At 39.0% G+C, this 19,056-nt stretch overlaps 2 protein-coding genes across 8 annotated transcripts in view; one reads left to right on the forward strand and one right to left on the reverse strand.

The window, feature by feature from the left end:
• The first annotated feature begins 1,282 nt into the window (after nucleotides 1-1,282).
• Nucleotides 1,283-8,848, forward strand: LOC143905034 (uncharacterized). 4 transcript variants are annotated; one of them, XR_013259101.1, is made up of 7 exons: nucleotides 1,283-1,425; nucleotides 1,658-1,737; nucleotides 2,164-2,290; nucleotides 2,872-3,086; nucleotides 3,198-7,902; nucleotides 7,978-8,600; nucleotides 8,701-8,848. XR_013259101.1 is itself a non-coding variant. In XM_077420134.1 (7 exons), exons 4-7 carry the CDS (start codon nucleotides 2,288-2,290, stop codon nucleotides 7,987-7,989), a joined length of 4,935 nt encoding a protein of 1,644 aa, XP_077276260.1. In that variant the 5' UTR covers nucleotides 1,283-1,425; nucleotides 1,658-1,737; nucleotides 1,845-1,906; nucleotides 2,164-2,287; the 3' UTR covers nucleotides 7,990-8,848. The 4 variants fall into 4 exon arrangements, 3 of the variants coding, with proteins under 3 accessions (XP_077276260.1, XP_077276259.1, XP_077276261.1); XM_077420134.1 differs by adding an exon at nucleotides 1,845-1,906 and having other exon boundaries at nucleotides 7,978-8,848; XM_077420133.1 differs by having other exon boundaries at nucleotides 7,978-8,848.
• Nucleotides 8,849-8,999: 151 nt separating this feature from the next.
• Nucleotides 9,000-19,056, reverse strand: part of Gaba-b-r3 (gamma-aminobutyric acid type B receptor subunit 3) — a 71,915-nt gene continuing 61,858 nt past the window's right edge. The window contains exons 10-19 of one of the 4 annotated variants that reach the window (XM_077420128.1): nucleotides 18,651-18,767; nucleotides 18,165-18,303; nucleotides 17,630-17,746; nucleotides 17,303-17,464; nucleotides 17,033-17,136; nucleotides 16,411-16,704; nucleotides 15,514-15,758; nucleotides 12,080-12,280; nucleotides 11,355-11,582; nucleotides 9,000-11,046 (exon numbers count right to left, since the gene is read on the reverse strand). In XM_077420128.1, coding sequence (XP_077276254.1) covers nucleotides 10,373-11,046; nucleotides 11,355-11,582; nucleotides 12,080-12,280; nucleotides 15,514-15,758; nucleotides 16,411-16,704; nucleotides 17,033-17,136; nucleotides 17,303-17,464; nucleotides 17,630-17,746; nucleotides 18,165-18,303; nucleotides 18,651-18,767 — 2,281 coding nt within the window. In that variant the 3' untranslated portion in view covers nucleotides 9,000-10,372. Of the gene's footprint in view, nucleotides 11,047-11,354; nucleotides 11,583-12,079; nucleotides 12,281-13,367; nucleotides 14,889-15,513; nucleotides 15,759-16,410; nucleotides 16,705-17,032; nucleotides 17,137-17,302; nucleotides 17,465-17,629; nucleotides 17,747-18,164; nucleotides 18,304-18,650; nucleotides 18,768-19,056 lie in introns of those variants that run through there. The other 3 variants (XM_077420129.1, XM_077420131.1, XM_077420130.1) reach the window with 3 other exon arrangements.

A 19,056-nucleotide genomic window follows, 5' to 3' on the forward strand; every position in this document is an offset into this window, starting at 1 on the left:
AATTTGATAGATTATAAATTATAACAATAATAGATGAGCGCGGTATCACAATTAATGCTGGGAAGTCAATAAATTGTAAAAAATTAAGGTGCGTCTAATAATATAGCCAGGGACTATATATCATAATCTTATTATTATAAAGTAAATTAACATTTTCTTATACCCATTGGACTCGACGTAAATCTCTTGGAGAAATACTCCCATAATGTATTTTTTATTAATGAATTATTGCAGTAAACTGTCGCGCATACAATCATTATTACTTATTTGTCAGAAACAAATATCTACGAAATTTATCGATTTTTGACACGTTATTTGCAGATTGCAGCGTCACTGCAGAGTGAGATAGACATATTTCTCTCTCGCATAGGATTTTGAAGAAAAATATCGGACCCTTATGACATGACCAGGCTTTTTGATCAGAGAGTCTCTACATGCTGACGAGCCGCAAGCGCTAACATTATTATTCTTTAGACGGGAAGACGAATTAGTACGACAAAAGTGTCCGAAATCGGCGATTTCTGCGAAGATAGACGGTGATCATGAGGAGGGAAGAATCCTAAGAAGAAAGATTTTCGTGATTTTCTATGGAAACTCCATCCATAATCTTGGACGCTTGGACCGTAAAACGTGCCTTAAAATTTATATCTCATAAAAAATATCTTCCTGATGTTTCGTAGATAATGGGAGATAATTAGAATTTTAAATTCTCCTTTTCTTTGTTACTTTGTCCTGAATTTAAAAAAATGAAAGAATCAATTAGCAGGATTACGTGGGCAAATATAGGACTTAGGAAAACTGGCAAACGCGCCAAAGTCACCCCGATGGTTTTACGCTCGTTTGTCAACATTTGTACGTCGAAACGTCGAGGATGTATATATGTAGTTGTATATCATGCATTCGTCCAATTAAACAATTTAATTGTCAATTATATAACAATTACTACACGTTTACGCGAGCGTTGTTTCTGTAGTAACTTACGATAATTCCTTCACGTAAACAGGATTTTCCTTCGCGTAAACGGGATTTTGTAGTAACTTACAATAATTTCCTCCGCGTAAACGAGCGAATTATCGTGTAAGTTACTACAGAAGTAATGCTCGCGTAAACGTAGTAATTATCAAATAATGTAAGATTGCGCTCATTTTTTGTGACGATAATCGAACGTGCGTCGCGTGTGCGCATGGCGATATTTGATACATATTTTTGTCAGCGCAATTTTATTAGTTTCTGTAAGAAATACACAATCTGGATATTATCATAGAATGCCTCAAGTTTCGCCTCTTTAGTCCGCACCACGCCACGCACCTCACGATCGCGAAACGTAATTTTTCGAGACTAGCGCACTCTAGTAGTGATTATTATGAGGTTAGACGCAGCTGCAAGCTCTCAGGAAGCAGGAAGTCAGGAATCTTGTATGAAACGGTATTAATTCAATTAATTGTGTCTCATAATATTACCTTACTGCGATCTAATTATAAGATATAAACTGAACTTTGATAGAGATATTATGTCGGGTTCCAATATCAATAATCTTAGCTTCTTGCACATGTGGACATGACTATCGCTCACCTTTCATTGAAACTTATCTCTCACACTGTTACAACGCATATTTATACTGTGGAGTACAAATAAAACGTTATCTATTTTGTTTCAGGTGATTTCATGCGATTTCACAGCAAGAAAAAGTCGCTGTTGGGACAATTTGTTATCTAAGGAAAGCGAATATCATTACAGGTCCATAAGTGTTTTTAGTTTCCAAAAGTTTTTGTCTTCTTGCCATTCAGATACAATATATATATATATATTTTTTTTTGAAGATAATTCTTAGTTTTTTTTCGCAGATGGATGTGCATGTGTTTTAGATTATTATACACATAAATATATACAAATATATGGATAGCAGGTATATATTTCTACATGGATAGAAGGTCTACAGCTTCCTTATAGCTATAACAATTCTTTATCTTGGTTAATACGTGCACGTAGTGTGCCACTGCATGATGGACTCTACAAAATAGAGAATTTAAGCATAATTGATCATACTCATAGCAATATATACTAGCATCGTGATTTATTGATTTATCAAAACACATGCATCCAACTGTGATTGCAGTTCTGTGAGAAACGCATATCTGATATATTCTGAAATATAAATTTCAGGATCTTTATATTGGATGGCCTTTCATCTGGAGTCGTCTCAATTCGGGATGCCGTGCAGTTTGTAGTTACAGTCAGTAACACCATCAAGAAAAATCCTCAGTGACTACATTATCCTGTGAAACCAATGGTACTGGGCTATATATTGTATCATGATGTTACAATGTAAAAGTTATCACGCCACGCGATTGACATTAATGAGTTGATATTAGTGAAATGATTGCGGCTTGATTAACGCTAAATCGTTGCGTGAGTTGCGTCAAAAGAGTGTAGATTGTTTCAATAACTTTCCACTATGGCAGCTCCTATCGTGCGCGATTTTACCGACAGAGTGCCAGCGATTCAAGGCACATCATGGCTGAAAGATGTACAGCTTTTGTGTGATTTGCAACAATGTGCTGATTCATTTTATTAAATTTCATATAATGTGACAGAGATACCGTAACAATCCATGGTAAAGTATTAAGTATATGCAGGGAACAAGTTGGCTTCAAACTCCACGAATGGAAAACTTGTATTGTGCATTCATGGTGTTGATTAATAGAGATAATGGATATGTAGGAGGGAGCCTATTCTAGTATCTTGTGCACGTAGAGATATTGCGAAAATATCGGCTAGGCCAATCGCAACATCGAATTATTCAAAACTGCATCCCAACAGAACGATGATATTTAATATCTTTTATCTCCAAGATCGGCAATTTGTTTTTAGGATCGTTTTAGTTCGAGATCCCAACGCATTGGACCAAAAGTGCATAAGAATGGCAGAATTGACAGCAGATGGGGAGAAGAGTATCACCAAGCTGTACAAAATATTGTGTTTGGCAGGCATTGTTTGCCTTACATGCCAACAGAGCCGCCAGCATCCTTGAGCGAAGAGATTGTGGAATCTGGTCCGTTATACGTGTGCAAACACTGCAAAGATTGGTGAGTTTGTAATAATAGAGCATTTTAACAATCGCATTAAGATGCGACAGAACTTTATGATTTATCCTGTTATATAACTGTAACGCCTGTAAGTGGTGATTCTTGTTTCAGTTTTCGTTTTCAAAGCAGTTTTGAAGATCACAACGCACGGCACAGTTGGATCTTAGGGCTTTGGTGTCACGAATGTTTCGAAACAGTATGTACTCACACTCAGACACGTTCTGCGAATATAAAATGTTCTACATGCACAAAAATAAATAGTGATAAACGCGCGTATTTTCGAGCAAAAGGTATAAAAATGAGTCTAAAGCTGGGGGCCGTAAGAGTATTCTACAATCAGTGCCAATTCGTCGAGCATTTGAAAATGCATAAATTAAGTAGAGTAAATATGGGTGATTTAATGTTATTGCCTCTACCTACTAACATGAGCAATAGTGATTGGTCTACTGAATTTGAAATATTATGCGAAGCACTTATGGAATGGGCATTCATATTACGCACACATATTATAGATTGGTTAAAGCTGTATGAATTACAAGATAACTGGTGGAAGCTGGTTAATGGCAAAAGTGATGACGATATAATAAATGCTATTGTCAACAGTTATGAGGGCCGACAATTATTTGAAACTTACGATACATCAACAACAAATATGGATTTCAGTTCAACTAATGTTAGCAAGAGCCCTTTGGACATTGAATTTATTGATGATAGTTTGATGAATAATGATACAAATAACTATTCTGCTAATATAATCTCAGACAAGAATGTCTTGGAGAATGAAGATAATCCATGTACGCACACTGATATTACTTTTGTAGATTGCGGCCCTACTTCGCAATATTTTGAACCAGAAATACCAGTGAATTATACACAACAAAAACAAGTGACAGCACAGGAGGTAAAAAATTGTCACTTAGCTAATACAGCCGGAATGAATAATAAAACAAAGAATAAAGAACACAATTTACACGAAACAGACATGATTCATGAAAACGCTATTACTGCAAAAGCTGGCGATAACGGTTCTAATAAAAATCTTATCATTGAACAATCGTTGAAAGGTCATGTACAACAATATAATACAGTTCAACCTTTTGTAAAAAAAACTACAGCGAATAACCGCAGTAAAACTGGCGTTCGTAAAATTTCAGATAATCCAATTAAGGTTAGTATTCCATTTCTTGCTAAGAAAAGTACAATAACTACAACTAATTTAGAGCAAAATCTTCAGACAACAAAAACAAATAGTAATTCCAAGGTACTAACTCTGCAAGATCCAAAGAATATTGCATCAATAATTAGTCAACTTTCACCTCATCTTATTTCCAACAAGAAATTGGTTGTCATTGGACAGGATTCACGTAATGTCATCGCCCATGACGCAAGTGAGACGGCTACCAAAACAAATTCAAGCATTTCGATAAATATCAGCGGTACAAATTTCAATACGTCAACGCAGAAGATGCGCGATTCCAGTGTCAAGGAACAAGAAGTCACTGAACAAATTATAGTAACAAACGGAATAAGGTATCTCTTGAAAAGTACAAGAAATATTATAAAGGCTTCAAAAAGTTCTAATTTATCAATTGTGAGAAATGTCACGAAAGCTACAAAACAACCAACATCCGAACATAACGCTTCAAAGTCAAGATTAACGCTCACTAATTCTAACGAAATCGAAAATGTTGGCATGGAGCAAACGGCTTCACTTCACAACAATATTTCTCTTTTAACACCTTCTCCATCTCCTTCTGAATTATCCAGCAGTTCCAGTTGCGAATTGCACGTTAAGAAACCTTCAAGCCAATTTCGGCCAATTCTGCCAAAATTGTTAACACCTTCTCCATCTCCTTCTGAATTATTCAGCAGTTCCAGTTGCGAATTGCACGTTAAGAAACCTTCAAGCCAATTACGGTCAATTCTGCCAAAATTACAAAAAGTACCTCCGCATTTAAATTCGATATCTGCTCTGCATTCGACCCAAAATTATTTATCGGAAACAATATCACTAATTAAGGAGGACAATGGAGATCTTTATATGGACATAAAAAAAGTTAGTCGCATTCAAAAAGAAAGTTTCCGAGATGTGTGTGATGTAATAATAAAATATAGACGAGAAATGTTTGATGAGTTTTATCAAATGAATAGTTTGGAATTGAAAGAACGGCTCGATCATTTGCTATGTGTTGTTGAAGAAATGCGACAAGTTTTGGACTTTATAACGAAGGAAGTTTTTATGGAGAAGTTAAGAGCTGTCAATACGCTGCAATGCATATTAGACGAATGTTTCAATAAATATAATCGGGAAGTACGGGAGAAGCGAAGCAATGACGTGATATTAAACCTATGGGAAACGAAGGTTGATCCAGTACATAAATGTCCAATATGCAATAAACTTATGAAACCTAAATCATATATAGCTGGATTTTCAAAATTACCTAAGAATGACAAAGCGTATTGTTCTTGCTATAAAAGAGTTTGTCACATGTGTTTATCTTACCAAGGAACCATGGGACAGTTTATCGCGCATCAAAACTTTCATAAAATTAAGAAGAGCAAACCATACAATTGTCCAGATTGTCATGCTGCATTTGATTCTGCTATATCTTTAGAAGTTCACACATGGACTGTTTGCTTTCATACATGGAAAAAACAAGTATTTAACTGTAAAATTTGTGAAATAGATGGTTTTAGGGATTTAGAGTCGATTACTAGACATTTTGTTATCATGCACAGCAAAACGAAGGTCGGCTGCGAAAATTGTTCCCGAGTATTTCTCTCATATGATGAGTATGTACAACATTGCACAAGGACACATCCGTCTAAAACGGAGAAGAATCCAATACGATTAGTAATATGTAAACTAAGCAATGTAATCTTACGTTGCGAGAATTACATGACATACTTGGAGAAGTACCCTGGAATTCGAAAATTAATATGGTTCAAATGTCGTTTTTGCCATTTGATAACTACAGATAACAAACATGTGTCGGTGTTACTGAACAATCATATACGAAGTAATCATGTAGAAACCATGTCAAAAATCCTTAGTAAAGAAGCATTTATCCACATTTTTGGTAAAGAATCTTTAAAATTAAAACAAAAAAACTCTTTGCAGCAATTTTCAGGAACACCTGAAAGTGACAAAGACACCGATGGTACCATGGTTCCTAAAATTGTGAATACTCGAACTATCAGTTCAGAAATATTCGAACATGGCTCGGAGGGTACGGAATATGCGTGGTCTACAGATATCAATGAAAGAAGAGAATTATTGCCACGAATAGTCAGCATTAGAGGATGGATAGAGGATGGATCGACAAATGATTCAAAATTATCCAAATCTAAGGTGGCAGTTACGAAATTTTCCACTGAAACGAAAGAACAATCTAATTCTTCATCTCTTCAAGTTATTGAAATGATTGAAACTAAAGATGAAAATCCTTTCTCATGCGAGGAAACAGCAATGGAATTAGATGATGACAAGCCTAATAACAACGAAGAGACAGCAAAGACAAAAGAGCTTGATAAAGATAACAACGAATTGACAATGAATGTTGTATGCCAGTCTGAAAAGCCTTTATTAGTAGACACAGTTGATGTTCGTGTAGATTCGCCAATTATATTGAGCAAAAAAGTTCCGAATTCCACATTCGAAAGAAGCACAGATAGCCGTATAAAAATAGTTGACTTGAGGACAATATGTGAATCAGAGCAATTCGCGGAGATGAGCGATATAGAGATGAAAGATGAAAACGCAAGTTACATGGCATCCATACCAAAACCTCCTCCACTTGCCAGGATGCCGCAGCATTTACTTGAACCTGTAGAAGTCAATGAGCTAGAAAATGAACCGGAAAATAAGCTGGAAAATAAGCTGGAAAATAAGCCGGCCATTAGCCGGCCAAGAAAACCAAGAGCGAAGAAGTCTTTCGTCCGAAGAGTAACTAATAAGTCACAAATGCGTATCGCTTTAGGAACAGATACACAAAACGAAGAAGGTATTGATTACCTCTGCCACTTATGCAACGAACGGATTAATACTTCTCGCTTTGTAGTACAGACACACTTTCGTGAAAAGCATTCAGAGTACAGAGTAGCGGTAATCACTCCTCGATTATCACGGATGTCGCCCGACTTTATTAACGGTGGTTATGAAAAATTTATAAATAGCAAGAAGCGAAAATCGGACAGCGCTTTATTTGTAACCAAAAGAAAGCGTCGATGGACTCAAAGGAAGCGTAGAGATGTAGAAATGAAGGATGTGAATCTGCCAGGATTATGCGTGATACAGGAGACAGCGGAGGATAATTATAGAGACGCCGAGGGTAATTTCGTATGCAAGAAATGCGGTCAACAATGCACCGATATGCCCGATTTAAGAGAGCATATCGCTGCCAATCACCGATTGAAGGGCCGTTACCTGATATGCCTGGAATGCGGTGAGAATTTTATGGCCGCTCCTAGCTTGCAGATGCATCTTAAAGCTCTCCACGGTATAGAAGATCCTATCAGTTACATGAATCAAAACCCCTCTTATGCCCCTGACGACGGTGACTCGCAAACGGGAGAGAGAACGACGGTGGCTAATCAATGCTACGTCTGTATGGCAGTTTTTGAAGATAAAGCTGCGGTAGACAAGCATCTGAGGGTGCATGGCATGGCTTTCCTGAATCGTAAGAGGATAGAAGCGAGAAACGCCTTGGAGAAAAAGACCGTTACGCAGGATGATAAGCCAAGTATTACCAAAAACGATTCGAAAGAGGCTGCGAAACCGGACAAACCAGCAGAAACAATCCTAGAAAAAATTAATGTAAGTAATTAAATTTACTCGCACTTGTCAAAAGTTATTGATTTCACCGCTAAAATTGTACGTTGATTGTTTCAGGCGGCGATATAGTTACAGAAGATGAAACGTATAAAGGAAAGACGTACGGAAGAAGGCAGTGTTGTAATATAATGGATTCATCAATCTTACTTATACGCTCGTTTCTGTACATTTGCGCGCTCAACTCTTCATTGTTATTCCTAAATATTGCATCAGTGAATCATTAGATCTTTTTTTTTTCTACTACGTGTACCTTGTAATATATATTACTTTCTTATGTAATACTATTTAGGCGGACAGGTAGAAAATGATTTATTATTCGTTAGCATGTAATGATGCGAGCAAAACGGCAATAGAATTGGATAATAGTAAGTCTGATAAACAGTAAGAAACCTGATATTTAAATTGATATTTTTTTCCTGTAAAAATTACATTTTTATTACATGTTATTTAAAAGTTATGTTAAAAAATTCATTTTTTAAATAATATATTTTACCTACTTCTACTATAGGTATTAGACGATACATATTAATGTTTGTAAAATTAATACAATTTATATTTGAAAAATATTTATTGTAAATAAGGTATATATTTTTCAAATATATTTTATATTAATACTTGCTGTAAATTTTGGTTTGAATGACTCGAAACTAAATCGTTATAATAGCTCGTGTTTAATACATGTAAGTATTCAAATTATAAGAAAATATAAGATATAAGAAAATGTAAATAGTTATTTTGTGTAACGGATTAATGTCTTTTTGTATTGTATTACTTTACTAGTTATATATCCTGACTTACGGCATGTGAGAATAAAAGAATCCTACATTAATTGAGTATCACAAATCATCTTTTATTGAAGAATTGTGGGATAGATATCAATATTCATATAATAAAACAAAAATGGATAGAATATATATATATATATATAGAGTTCTTTATTACATCATTCTCTTATTTGCACAGACAATGCTGATTATTGCTTAATCGATAAAGTTTTTTTATTGATTGACACATCGAGATATCCGAGTTAAACCAGTCGGATAGCAAGACTTCGGAAGGAAACCTTTTCGCAGAAATATGTCTCCTCACCATTTGCCTTATCTACATATTTATACGTTTAATACTCGGTGGCATGAAAATATCGGTACGTTTCACGCATGTTACAAACAAAACATGGCATTCTTATTTTAAATCGCTTTACTTCGAGCAGATATATATTTCATTGCACATGAGCGCAGGTACTAGAGAAAAGGTTTGGGGCACTGAACACTTTGATTGCAGTCCCGTAAGGGTATTTACAGTTTGTCTTCTCTGAAATATTTTCAAATATCCAGTGAATATGTTATCGATTATAAATCAAGTACTTTAAAGTGATACTAAAGTTTCCCTTTTTGATCTCCATTATTCTTCTTCATCGTTATCGCGCAAGATAAAACTTTAATGTAAGTACTTTCGAAAACAATATTTTTTTTACGATGCAACTTACATTTAGGGCCAAGATTACAGCGAACTCATTTCATCGCAAGATAATATTGAGAAGGATATCGTATAAGCATTGGTCCCTTTTATAATCCTTCAAGACAAACGTATACTCTTACGGGTCTTAAAATTTGCTTTTCTTTTTTCTCTTTTTTTTTGGCACAGTTTCTAGCGAACACACATGTTTGAGATTATACATTGCGATTGGTCCATGATCCTCGCATTTGGGCATTTACGCGAACAAGAAACCTATATATTTACACGCACGACACTTTGTGGAGTCTCCGCACGATCATGACGTACACTGTTTCGCTTATTGATTTGAGCACGAATAAAGTCAACTCTCGCGACAAGTTGAGCCGGGTGTCTATATTGTCTTTGGTGATCTATATTGCATTGACAGTGTCGATTTTACAGCGTTCCACTGCACAGCATTGAATCATGCGTAACACTTAGTAAATAATCAATTATAACGTTAATTAATAAACAACATTGCCATTATTTAACGTTGAATTGTGAATTGACTATCGAAAGATCTAGGTACCCGGTTTTTGAACTATTAATTTAAAACTACCTAATATGTGCTATATTTTATTGTTATTATATGTATAATCCTCATGTATTGCATACAGACTCTGTTGCGAAAATCTTAGTCAATAACGCGCCCGTAATTGCTTTAATTATCTCTTATTATCATGCGCCTGCATGACAATATTCCTTCGTCTATCACACGAAACATCTAAATAGAGATTTTCAATTTGTTTTAGATTGTCTAAGCGACTACGGTAATTAGGAATTTCGATAGAATCGTTGTCCCACTTTCGGAAGGACTTTGAAATATTAGGCGTTGCGAGTGGAACACGAAAAAATCAACGTTTTTTCACCCTGATACATCTTTCCTCTCTCTCTCTCTTAAACTTTAATAAACTTTATACCATTTAGACAAATTTGTTACGATCACGTGCACAATATTTTACGTTACAGAAGTCGATGGCTTCTTTTCGCAGGAAGTATCGACACGACTGTCGGCATCAGCGTTCGATTCCTCCCCTGGGTTATCCATGTCGACCACCGAAATCACTGGGCTCGTCGGACGAGGTCTCGATTCTTGACGGAAGTTCAAAACGGTATCGCATCGAGTCTCTGGGGTGGAATCGTTCTTTAAGGGTACGGAATGGCTAGTGGGACCGATTATCTTCGGGGACGAGGAGGACGACGAACTCGACCGCGTCGTCTTCAGTTCGTGTTCGGCGGGACTGACTGCCTCTTCGCTGTCGTTCTCTCTGAACAATTTCCTCAGATCACTGCCCAGTCTCGTATCGACTGGACTCATCTTCGAGTCTACGGCGGTAATCAGGGCTAAGGAGTCCGGTGGTTTCTTGGCTCTGACAGTACTGTCCAACTCGCCGAAAGAAACCTTGATCTCGCTCGTGGTCCATACGTCGGAATTGGGACTGCACGAGCCACGAGACGTTGTTTGGGTAACCTTTGGTTTCATCGCGTCGTCCATCGAGTGCCAACGATGCGGTCTCGTGATCGACGTACCTTGTGCGATAGCGCTTAAGCTGTTCGCCGGGATAATTCGATGAGGAAACCGAGGCGAGCCGCGTATCTTCTCTCGAGAGGACGACTGACTTGTGCTCGTCTCTGAAATATTTTCAACATCGCAGTGTTCAAATTTAATAGCTTTCTCTTCAAAACATCTTTGAATGAATTTATTGCAAGATGTATTACGCAATAAAAAAAGACATTTAGGACTGTATTTTTCCTTTCTCTTTTTGAGAGAGAAAACGATATTTTTGTATTAATTAAATATAAACTATAATAAACGAATGAAGTTACGGAAGCCGTAAAACTGCGACGCACTAGATATATTTGTGTAAAGGCAAAAATGTTAAACATAATACATGCGTGTATTTAATTAAAATTTAATATGTCGAGGTCAGGTCACTTACGTGGCGGTAAGCTGAAATTTACTTTAGGCTCGCTACTTTCCTTGCGACGTAACCCAAGGCTCAACCTACGGTCTTCCTCGCTAGTGATGCTAATTATTGGTCCTGAACCGCATCGTGTGTGAGGCGAGTGAGTGCCTTGGGCATCCACCTGGCAAGTAGAGGCAGCTTTCGCGCCGGGCACTAAACCAGCGATGTAGCCCATATGGACGCGAAGCGCCGACGCGACTCCTAATGAAGATAATGTAAGCGGCATATTAAATACGCGGATGAATTATAGGAAATGCGAGATCTGAACGCAAAATATAAACCACATTTATTTATCAAAATACGAAACCTACAATATTATATGTTATATAATATAATACGCAATAACTTCTCTTCCCCTCTTCCTCCCTGTCAATTTAGGTACGATTATAGACCGCAATGTGCATCGAATCTAAATAATTTACATTTACTTCTCGCAAGTGAAAATTTCACGATTGAGCAAAAAGCAAAATTATTTCGATGTAATACGCGGACGGACCCAATTCTCTCATTTTTTACCTTTATCTTAAATTTCCTGCCGTGGTTGTTACGTGCTTTTGTAAAAATGTTCCTTTGTGAGAGAAATTTACTCGCTTCTGACGTAGCAATATATACATATACAGTTAAATCGTGTCTATATCACATCGCTTTAAGGTGTAAAGTGTCTTTATTCTTTTATTCTCCGACGCTTTTTCTCTTACCGCCGAACGACGCTGTGGAGGTTTTCCTGCTGCTCGGCCTGCTGCCGAAGAGACTGAAGAGTCGTTGAAAAACGCCCAGCCGGTTCGGTCCCTCGGTCTCCCGGCGACGGTGTAGCTTGTAAAGGTCGGCCAGGCTTTGTCTGGGATCGCCCGGCTCCAGGTCCGGTTGACTGCTAAATGCTACGGTACCGCGACGTATGCCTAATTTCAACAAGGGCCAAACTCGTATATGACGCGAAACCACCATTGTGTGTCGAGCGATCATTAAATGATGGACGCGCATTATTGGAGCCTGGATCTCCGCCTAGCCGTCGGCATTTCGCACGAGCGAAAGCACGTGCGAATTCAGACGACATTTATGCGGAAGTGAGTCATGAATCCAATGAATGTCCGCGCGCGCGCACAACAGGGAATATTATTCCTTCATTATCCCAAAAGAATGATAATTCTTCGAGAACACGAACCAGAAATCTTTTTATACCTACTTTAATCGATTTGCGTTATTCATTTAAAGCGACAGATACTATATCTTGATCTCCAAACATTAATAATACAATATCGCTGACTAGACAATCGTTCATCTCAGATTTGTCGCGACGCAACTGCTCCAAATTTTTGCTCCATATTGAGATCAGTGTTCTCTTAATCCCGTGTAACGTCCTAATCAGATTACGACTGCAGCTTCAGGATGAAAATCGTCTTTAGAATAGAAGAAGAAGGAGGGAAGAGATATGTATATATGTCTCTCGTAGTAGTAAAATGTTAAGACGTGTCTGGCTAGCCTTCTTTCTCGTGCATTTTTAGAACGACAAGCTGAAACATTTTCTAACATACTATACTATTCGAAATCTTTGTTATAATTATCTACTAAAGAGTGATAATATTGCGAATTGTAAGTTATGTGAAGTCCAAAGTTAGCAGAAAGCGCACAAAGATTCGCATCTTTAATCAGCTTGCGAGGCATATGTTCGTTCGTTTCAAATAGTGACAGTGCAGATACCTTGACATATGAAGGAACTTGAGATCGATAATTACTAAATATTTCCGTCATCTGAGTTTCAGTACGCGAACATATTGCGATATGTGGCGAGTACGTCATATATCATGTACACATTGCAGTATGTAATTTACGTAATGCAGGGATGTATACTGATGGGTATCTCATATCATTAGCGAAGAATTATATTTTTCCCGCGACAATATCTTAATTGATAGATCAGAAACTAATATTTCCGTAATAAAAATTGTGGTTACATTTTTTTTTCCCAACACGAGTCATCTCTCTCTCTCTCTCTCCTTTCTGAAAAATCTTATATATATAATTAAAGCGCGAATTGCGTTAATATCAATAGCCAACTTGCATTCAAATAGGGAAGCGATATTCGCGCGCGTGCGCGAAATTGGGTCGCTGGATCGTCTTTTTCCGAAAAAAACGGTTTCAAAACTTTTCAAAGCATTCGCGGTTCTCAGTGGTGCATGAGAGAGAACACCCCGTGTGCATGCATACACATACACATAAACCGATGCGCGCAGCCTTTGACCTCGTTCGATTCGGCCACGGTAGATATTCAGAAATATTGGGGTGGAACGTGCATGGCAGTCGGCGTGCAGACTCGTACTCGTACTCGGCGTACGGCGTACCTACTCGTGTGCGGAATTGTCTGGACTTATCGAGAGGTCTCTCCGGGATTTTGGAGACACGAGTGTAATGCGAAATCCCGAAACGAGGATCGATATGCGTACTGCGGAAACCCATCAACCATCTTCGACCAGCGAGCTCTCTTGCCCGCGAATAACACTCAATTGATGTTCTCGCGATCACGGTCAAGTTGATGCTAACGATAATTGCTGGTACACGCGCGGAGAACACGCAGGGTACTCGATACATATGTCTTGCGCTCCGCCGGCGCGGTGTGTCGCCGTCGGTGAATTATCGGAGCGCAAATATGGGGGTATTTGCGCTGCAAATGGCAAAGTGAGGCGGCGAGTTTTCGAGGAAAGTTTCCCTTTGTTCTATAGAAATAAATAAAATCAATTACGAGGCGCACACGTGTTTTCCGCGCGTCGCGACGACACGAGCGAATAAAATAATCGCGAGTGATTATTGCATTTTGTCCATGCGATCTGTATAAAAAAAAAATAGATCGGTTAAAATGAGAATGGAAAGGGACTTATTCCTCTCTCTGCGGGATTGAACACCTACAGCTACTCGACATGGCCTTGTACATACGACTGTTGATCGAGTCTAAAGTTAAATATACTTCTAAAACTCTATTTTAAAGAGGATTGACTATTGCTACTTTGCCTTGTTAAGTTTTTGTTTCGCGTTATATACAAATTAAGCTTATTGTTATATATACAAAGCTTCAGAAATGTGTTTTTGTACACCTAATTCCCGCGATAGTGTTTCGAGTACTAAATTTGGGCATGCATATATATGTTACATTTCTCTGTGGAAGCGATAATCGGTTCGTCAAATCTAATTTATGAAACAGGGGAAATCTCGAGAAAGAATTTAAATGAGACGCTTATTCCTGCTACATTAACGTCTTCTAAATCTCGCGAACTCTTTCCTCACGCTTCAACTCAGGCAGGCGAGCGCGAGTAAACGTTTTTCAGGCAATTTTCGTGCAATAAAGGGATTTCTGTCACCTTCCTCGGACATCTGATCGACAGAAAAAGAGAACGACGAAGCGAGAAAAAAACATTAATACTTATGGTTCCTTCCTTCTTTCCTGGTAGCAAAAGCTCGATTCGTCGTGCAAGTTTTGACACGTCTATTCCTGTCTTCCGGTGCTTTCGTTTCGACCTGTCAGTTGCACCTTTACGTTATTTACATCAAGCAAACTTCAACTTCACGTTTTTTTTTTATAATAAATAATGTATTTCGACGAAGAAGGTTTCGGTCCTTCATAGAATCAATGCGAACCTTATAGTTTCCAAGTTTAGAATGATAAAAGTCAATTTATCGTTCCGTAGAATGCCACATATATGAATCGACTCTGTCGGCCAATCAATATTATGTTACTTTTTTCTACGTAATACGCAAAGACGTTACGGTAGCTTTTAAGGTACAGTTAGACAAATATATGATAGCTGTCGCGATTAGTATAGTTAGACAAATCGCGACAGCTATTTGTCTAACTGTACTTTAAGAAGGATCGATTCAACGAAGTCACGAAGATTGGACGTTCAAAATAAATCCAAACGTTTTAGGCCCAGTTCAACAGTGGCCAGTTAGCTTAACTAGTAGTTAACTCTCACTCCCTGTCTCTTTTTAACTCAAAGTTTAGTTAGAGACGGAGAGTGAGAGTTAACTACTAGTTAAGCTAACTAGCCACTGTTGAACTGGGCCTTAGTCGAGTGAAGATTGGAATAGAGTTGTGTTTTTGCACGGCGAATCTCCGTATCGCGATGCCGCGATTTACACTTACCGGACGAATCCGCGGAGGGCCAGCTGGCTCGAGGAATAACCGGCGGCAGGACACTGAGCAACAATAGAGGTAAACCGCCCCCGATACTTGGATTTCGTTGCGGGATCGAGGCGCTTGATGAAGTGCGCGACGGCTCCACCGGCTCCTGCGCCAATTGCTTCTCTAATCTGGCCAATTCCAGTTCCAGCTGTGCCATCTCACGACGATAAACTCGGTTTTGCACCTCCACGCGATATTGCAGTTCCCTATTGTTCAAAATACGATTATTGCTTTTAAAGGAATGCCAAATTTTTAATTATTTAGACAATTTTCACAGACGCAAACATCCTATACGTACATTTAATTAACATCTACATCTCATACGTACTTTTATATCGATAAATTCCTAAACATATAACGTGCGATATAAGATCATATTTATGGCATATATATGAATGTGTTCTTATATCGTACGCTATGTTTAGAAATTTGTCGATATAAAAGTACGTATAAGATGTAGATTTTAGTGCGACAGAAACGTAAACCAAGTCTTCCATTTTGCTCGGGTCGTTCAGTAGCAAATAACGCAGCAACTCAATCGCCACTTAATTTCGCAAACATTTTATTTGCGAAACGGATGTGTTTGTTGCCAGATAATCGTACGACGCAATGCGAGTTCTCCGTCAGCATCCGCAGAAAGAACGCGAGGAAATTCTAGCCGGTAAACGAGATATAAAAGGATATCGTCTTGGAGGTCGATCCGCATCATCGATTATCTCCCGCAGTGAGAACTTATAGAACCTCGTATAGAACGATACCATTGCTTTTTTACTGTCTTTTCTCCCGCGCGACTCTTGATTTTCTGTTATCTTCACTTTCGCGTTAGTCGCGAAGACGATTCTCGCCGGTCACACTCACCTTCTGTCGTCGGTAACGAATCTACGCGTGTTGCACTCGATCTTGAGACCGAGACTCTGCACGACCGGGTCGGCCCTCTCCCCCGCCAGGATATTCGCCAGTTGGGGCAGGAAGAGGAGAGCCAGGGTTGCCGTGGTCGAGGCCAGAATCAGGGCAGTGATCGTGACAAAGGCCAGGGTCGCGCGATCGGGCATCAGGTTGGCTAGCACTACGACGATGCCCGACGTGATTACTACGAAGTACACGCTCATACCGATGTATTGCGAGTCGTTTAGGGCTGGAATCTTTACGTGCCTGAAATCATCAGCGATTCGCTCGTGTATATCTCCATGCGAACTGGCGTGCTGTTCGATGATGCAACCTGACTTTAGCTCTAACGGAAGGAATGTGACATTTCTCTCGACGAACTATTTTATTTAAACCGCTTACGATCAATCAAAGGATAAACAGAATTGTAGCGACATTTCCTGCGGGAATTATACAGATGTTCGAGAAATTAATAGCTGTCTCGCTATCAAAACGCGCGGTATAAAGTATGCAATAGATTAATCTCTATTATCGGGGGAGCTGGCCTGCTTTGCAATATCAACGGACTTGGAAACGTCTTTATCTCTAAGCTCACCTTGTTTCCCAGGCCATGTAGACCCCGACTACGAGTAATAAACCTTTGTAAACGTAGAGAGCGCTTAACCAGCCGTTCGTATGCTGCGAACGGCACACCTCCACCTGTGCAAAGGCAAATAAAGGCACGAGTTAATTGGTCGTGGGTCGTTAACGATAATTACTGTAGCGTAACCGTGACATTCGGGCCATATATAGCCTCCTGGAAATGACAAAATAACGCCTGGAAATGACAGACGCGAGTCCCGCATGCGTTCCGCGCTGGTTTTACCTGGGGCTGATACACCACTCCCCGATCCTGCGGGCTTATCTCCAGGGTAAGATTCTGCAGGTGACGTTGCATCGGGTCGAGAATCACCCACAGGGTCACCACGACGACGTCGATCACCAGAAGCATGCAGATTAAGAATATCAGCTGGGTATCCTGGAGCAGCTGAAAAGCACGAAGCGATAACTGTGATTTACAAATTTGGCATCGATTCCGCGAGCGCGCGGAAGCGCGTATAACTTTTCACAAATATTGGTTTTGCGTCTGATCACGTTACGTGTCGCCTTTCGGAATGGGGAAGCGGAAAATTATTGTTCGCATGTCGCTAACCTTGTTCTTGACGACCCCGCTCCGGCTTCTCGTGAAGATTCTGTGTACCCGATAAGTCTTTGTGAACATCGAGCCGAAAGCCAGGGAGAAGCCGGCCGACAGCAAATACACTCTTGCCTGTTGATAAGAAACGAACGGCACATGTTATCCTTATTGTCTTTAGAAGAGAGCATTTATTGCAATTGCGAAATATTATAAGGAACGAGCATTTTGTAATGATCGCTGAGAAAACATGTAAAATGCGTATATAGTTATCGCGCATTTGTATAATTCTCGACCAATCAGTGATAATTCCATCGTTATTATTGCGTGTAAAAAAAACCGCGTTTTTCCCCAACTTCAATCACTTTTCTCAAAGAGATCCTCAGGTCCGATTTGTTTAAAAATAAAACGCACCTTTAACGTAATGTTTTTAATGCAAAGCGTCCGGGATTACTGCGGAACGTTAGCATACATTGTATATAAGTCAAATCGACACCGATAATATTGATCGCGTCGTCGAGGACGTTAATTCCTCGTAATGGGTGTTAATCACCTTGCACACTGTAGGATAATAACCATCGCTGTCGGGCAGCGTGGCGTCGTCCAGTCCCAAAAGTATAACGGCACCGTAGACCAGGCCGCAACCAACCGCTGCCATGTTATTCAGCCTCGGGCTCGACAGTTTTATGCTTCTGCCAATATCCAGGAATAATGGACTTGAGTGATATATCGTAACGATTTGCATACAGATTCATGGGTACGTAACAAGCGCGATATCCCCCATAAGTGAGCTGTCTTCATTTATTTTGATTCGTAAAATCGACGACGTTGCATATACCTCTACACTCACTAAAATTATTCCACATCAATTTCTTTCTTTTCTTTTTTAAAAATAATCGATAAACGTTCAGAGAGCGTATTTGCACTGAGTATAAATATTGTAATAAAATCATTTAGATGTTCCATGAGCTCTTCTGTGATATTCTTTATTTTATCAATTGTATGACGATACGTTGTTTGTATTGAATATCGAACTTACTTGTGCTTGCGAAAGTGAAGATTAAAGGCCAGAAAAGCGAGCGCTAATGTGACACCGACGCTGGCGATGCAGGTGATAGCGAGAAACGCGGCAGGTGCCACTGTCACCATTCGTAATCTGTGTGCAATAATAACAAACTCGATCACTCCGCCTGTTACCCTCGAACTTGATGAATTATCGAGCGGCATAAATTAATTTAATACGGTGCTCCGCGACGTTATAATTGCTATACCGTTATTGCTGTATGTACAATACATTTACGCTAACTCGCTACAAGCTGTAATTATCGTTGTCGAATTATTGCCGTATGCAAACGTGCGTCGAAACTAGCTAAATATTTGACGGTGGCGATGATTTGAGATATTCCATACGTAGTCGGTGATTATTTCATCAACACCTCTTTGGC

The sequence above is a fragment of the Temnothorax americanus genome, unplaced genomic scaffold (genome assembly GCF_048541705.1).
Source record: "Temnothorax americanus isolate GAGA-0224 unplaced genomic scaffold, ASM4854170v1 Scaffold6, whole genome shotgun sequence".
Taxonomy (NCBI): domain Eukaryota; kingdom Metazoa; phylum Arthropoda; class Insecta; order Hymenoptera; family Formicidae; genus Temnothorax; species Temnothorax americanus.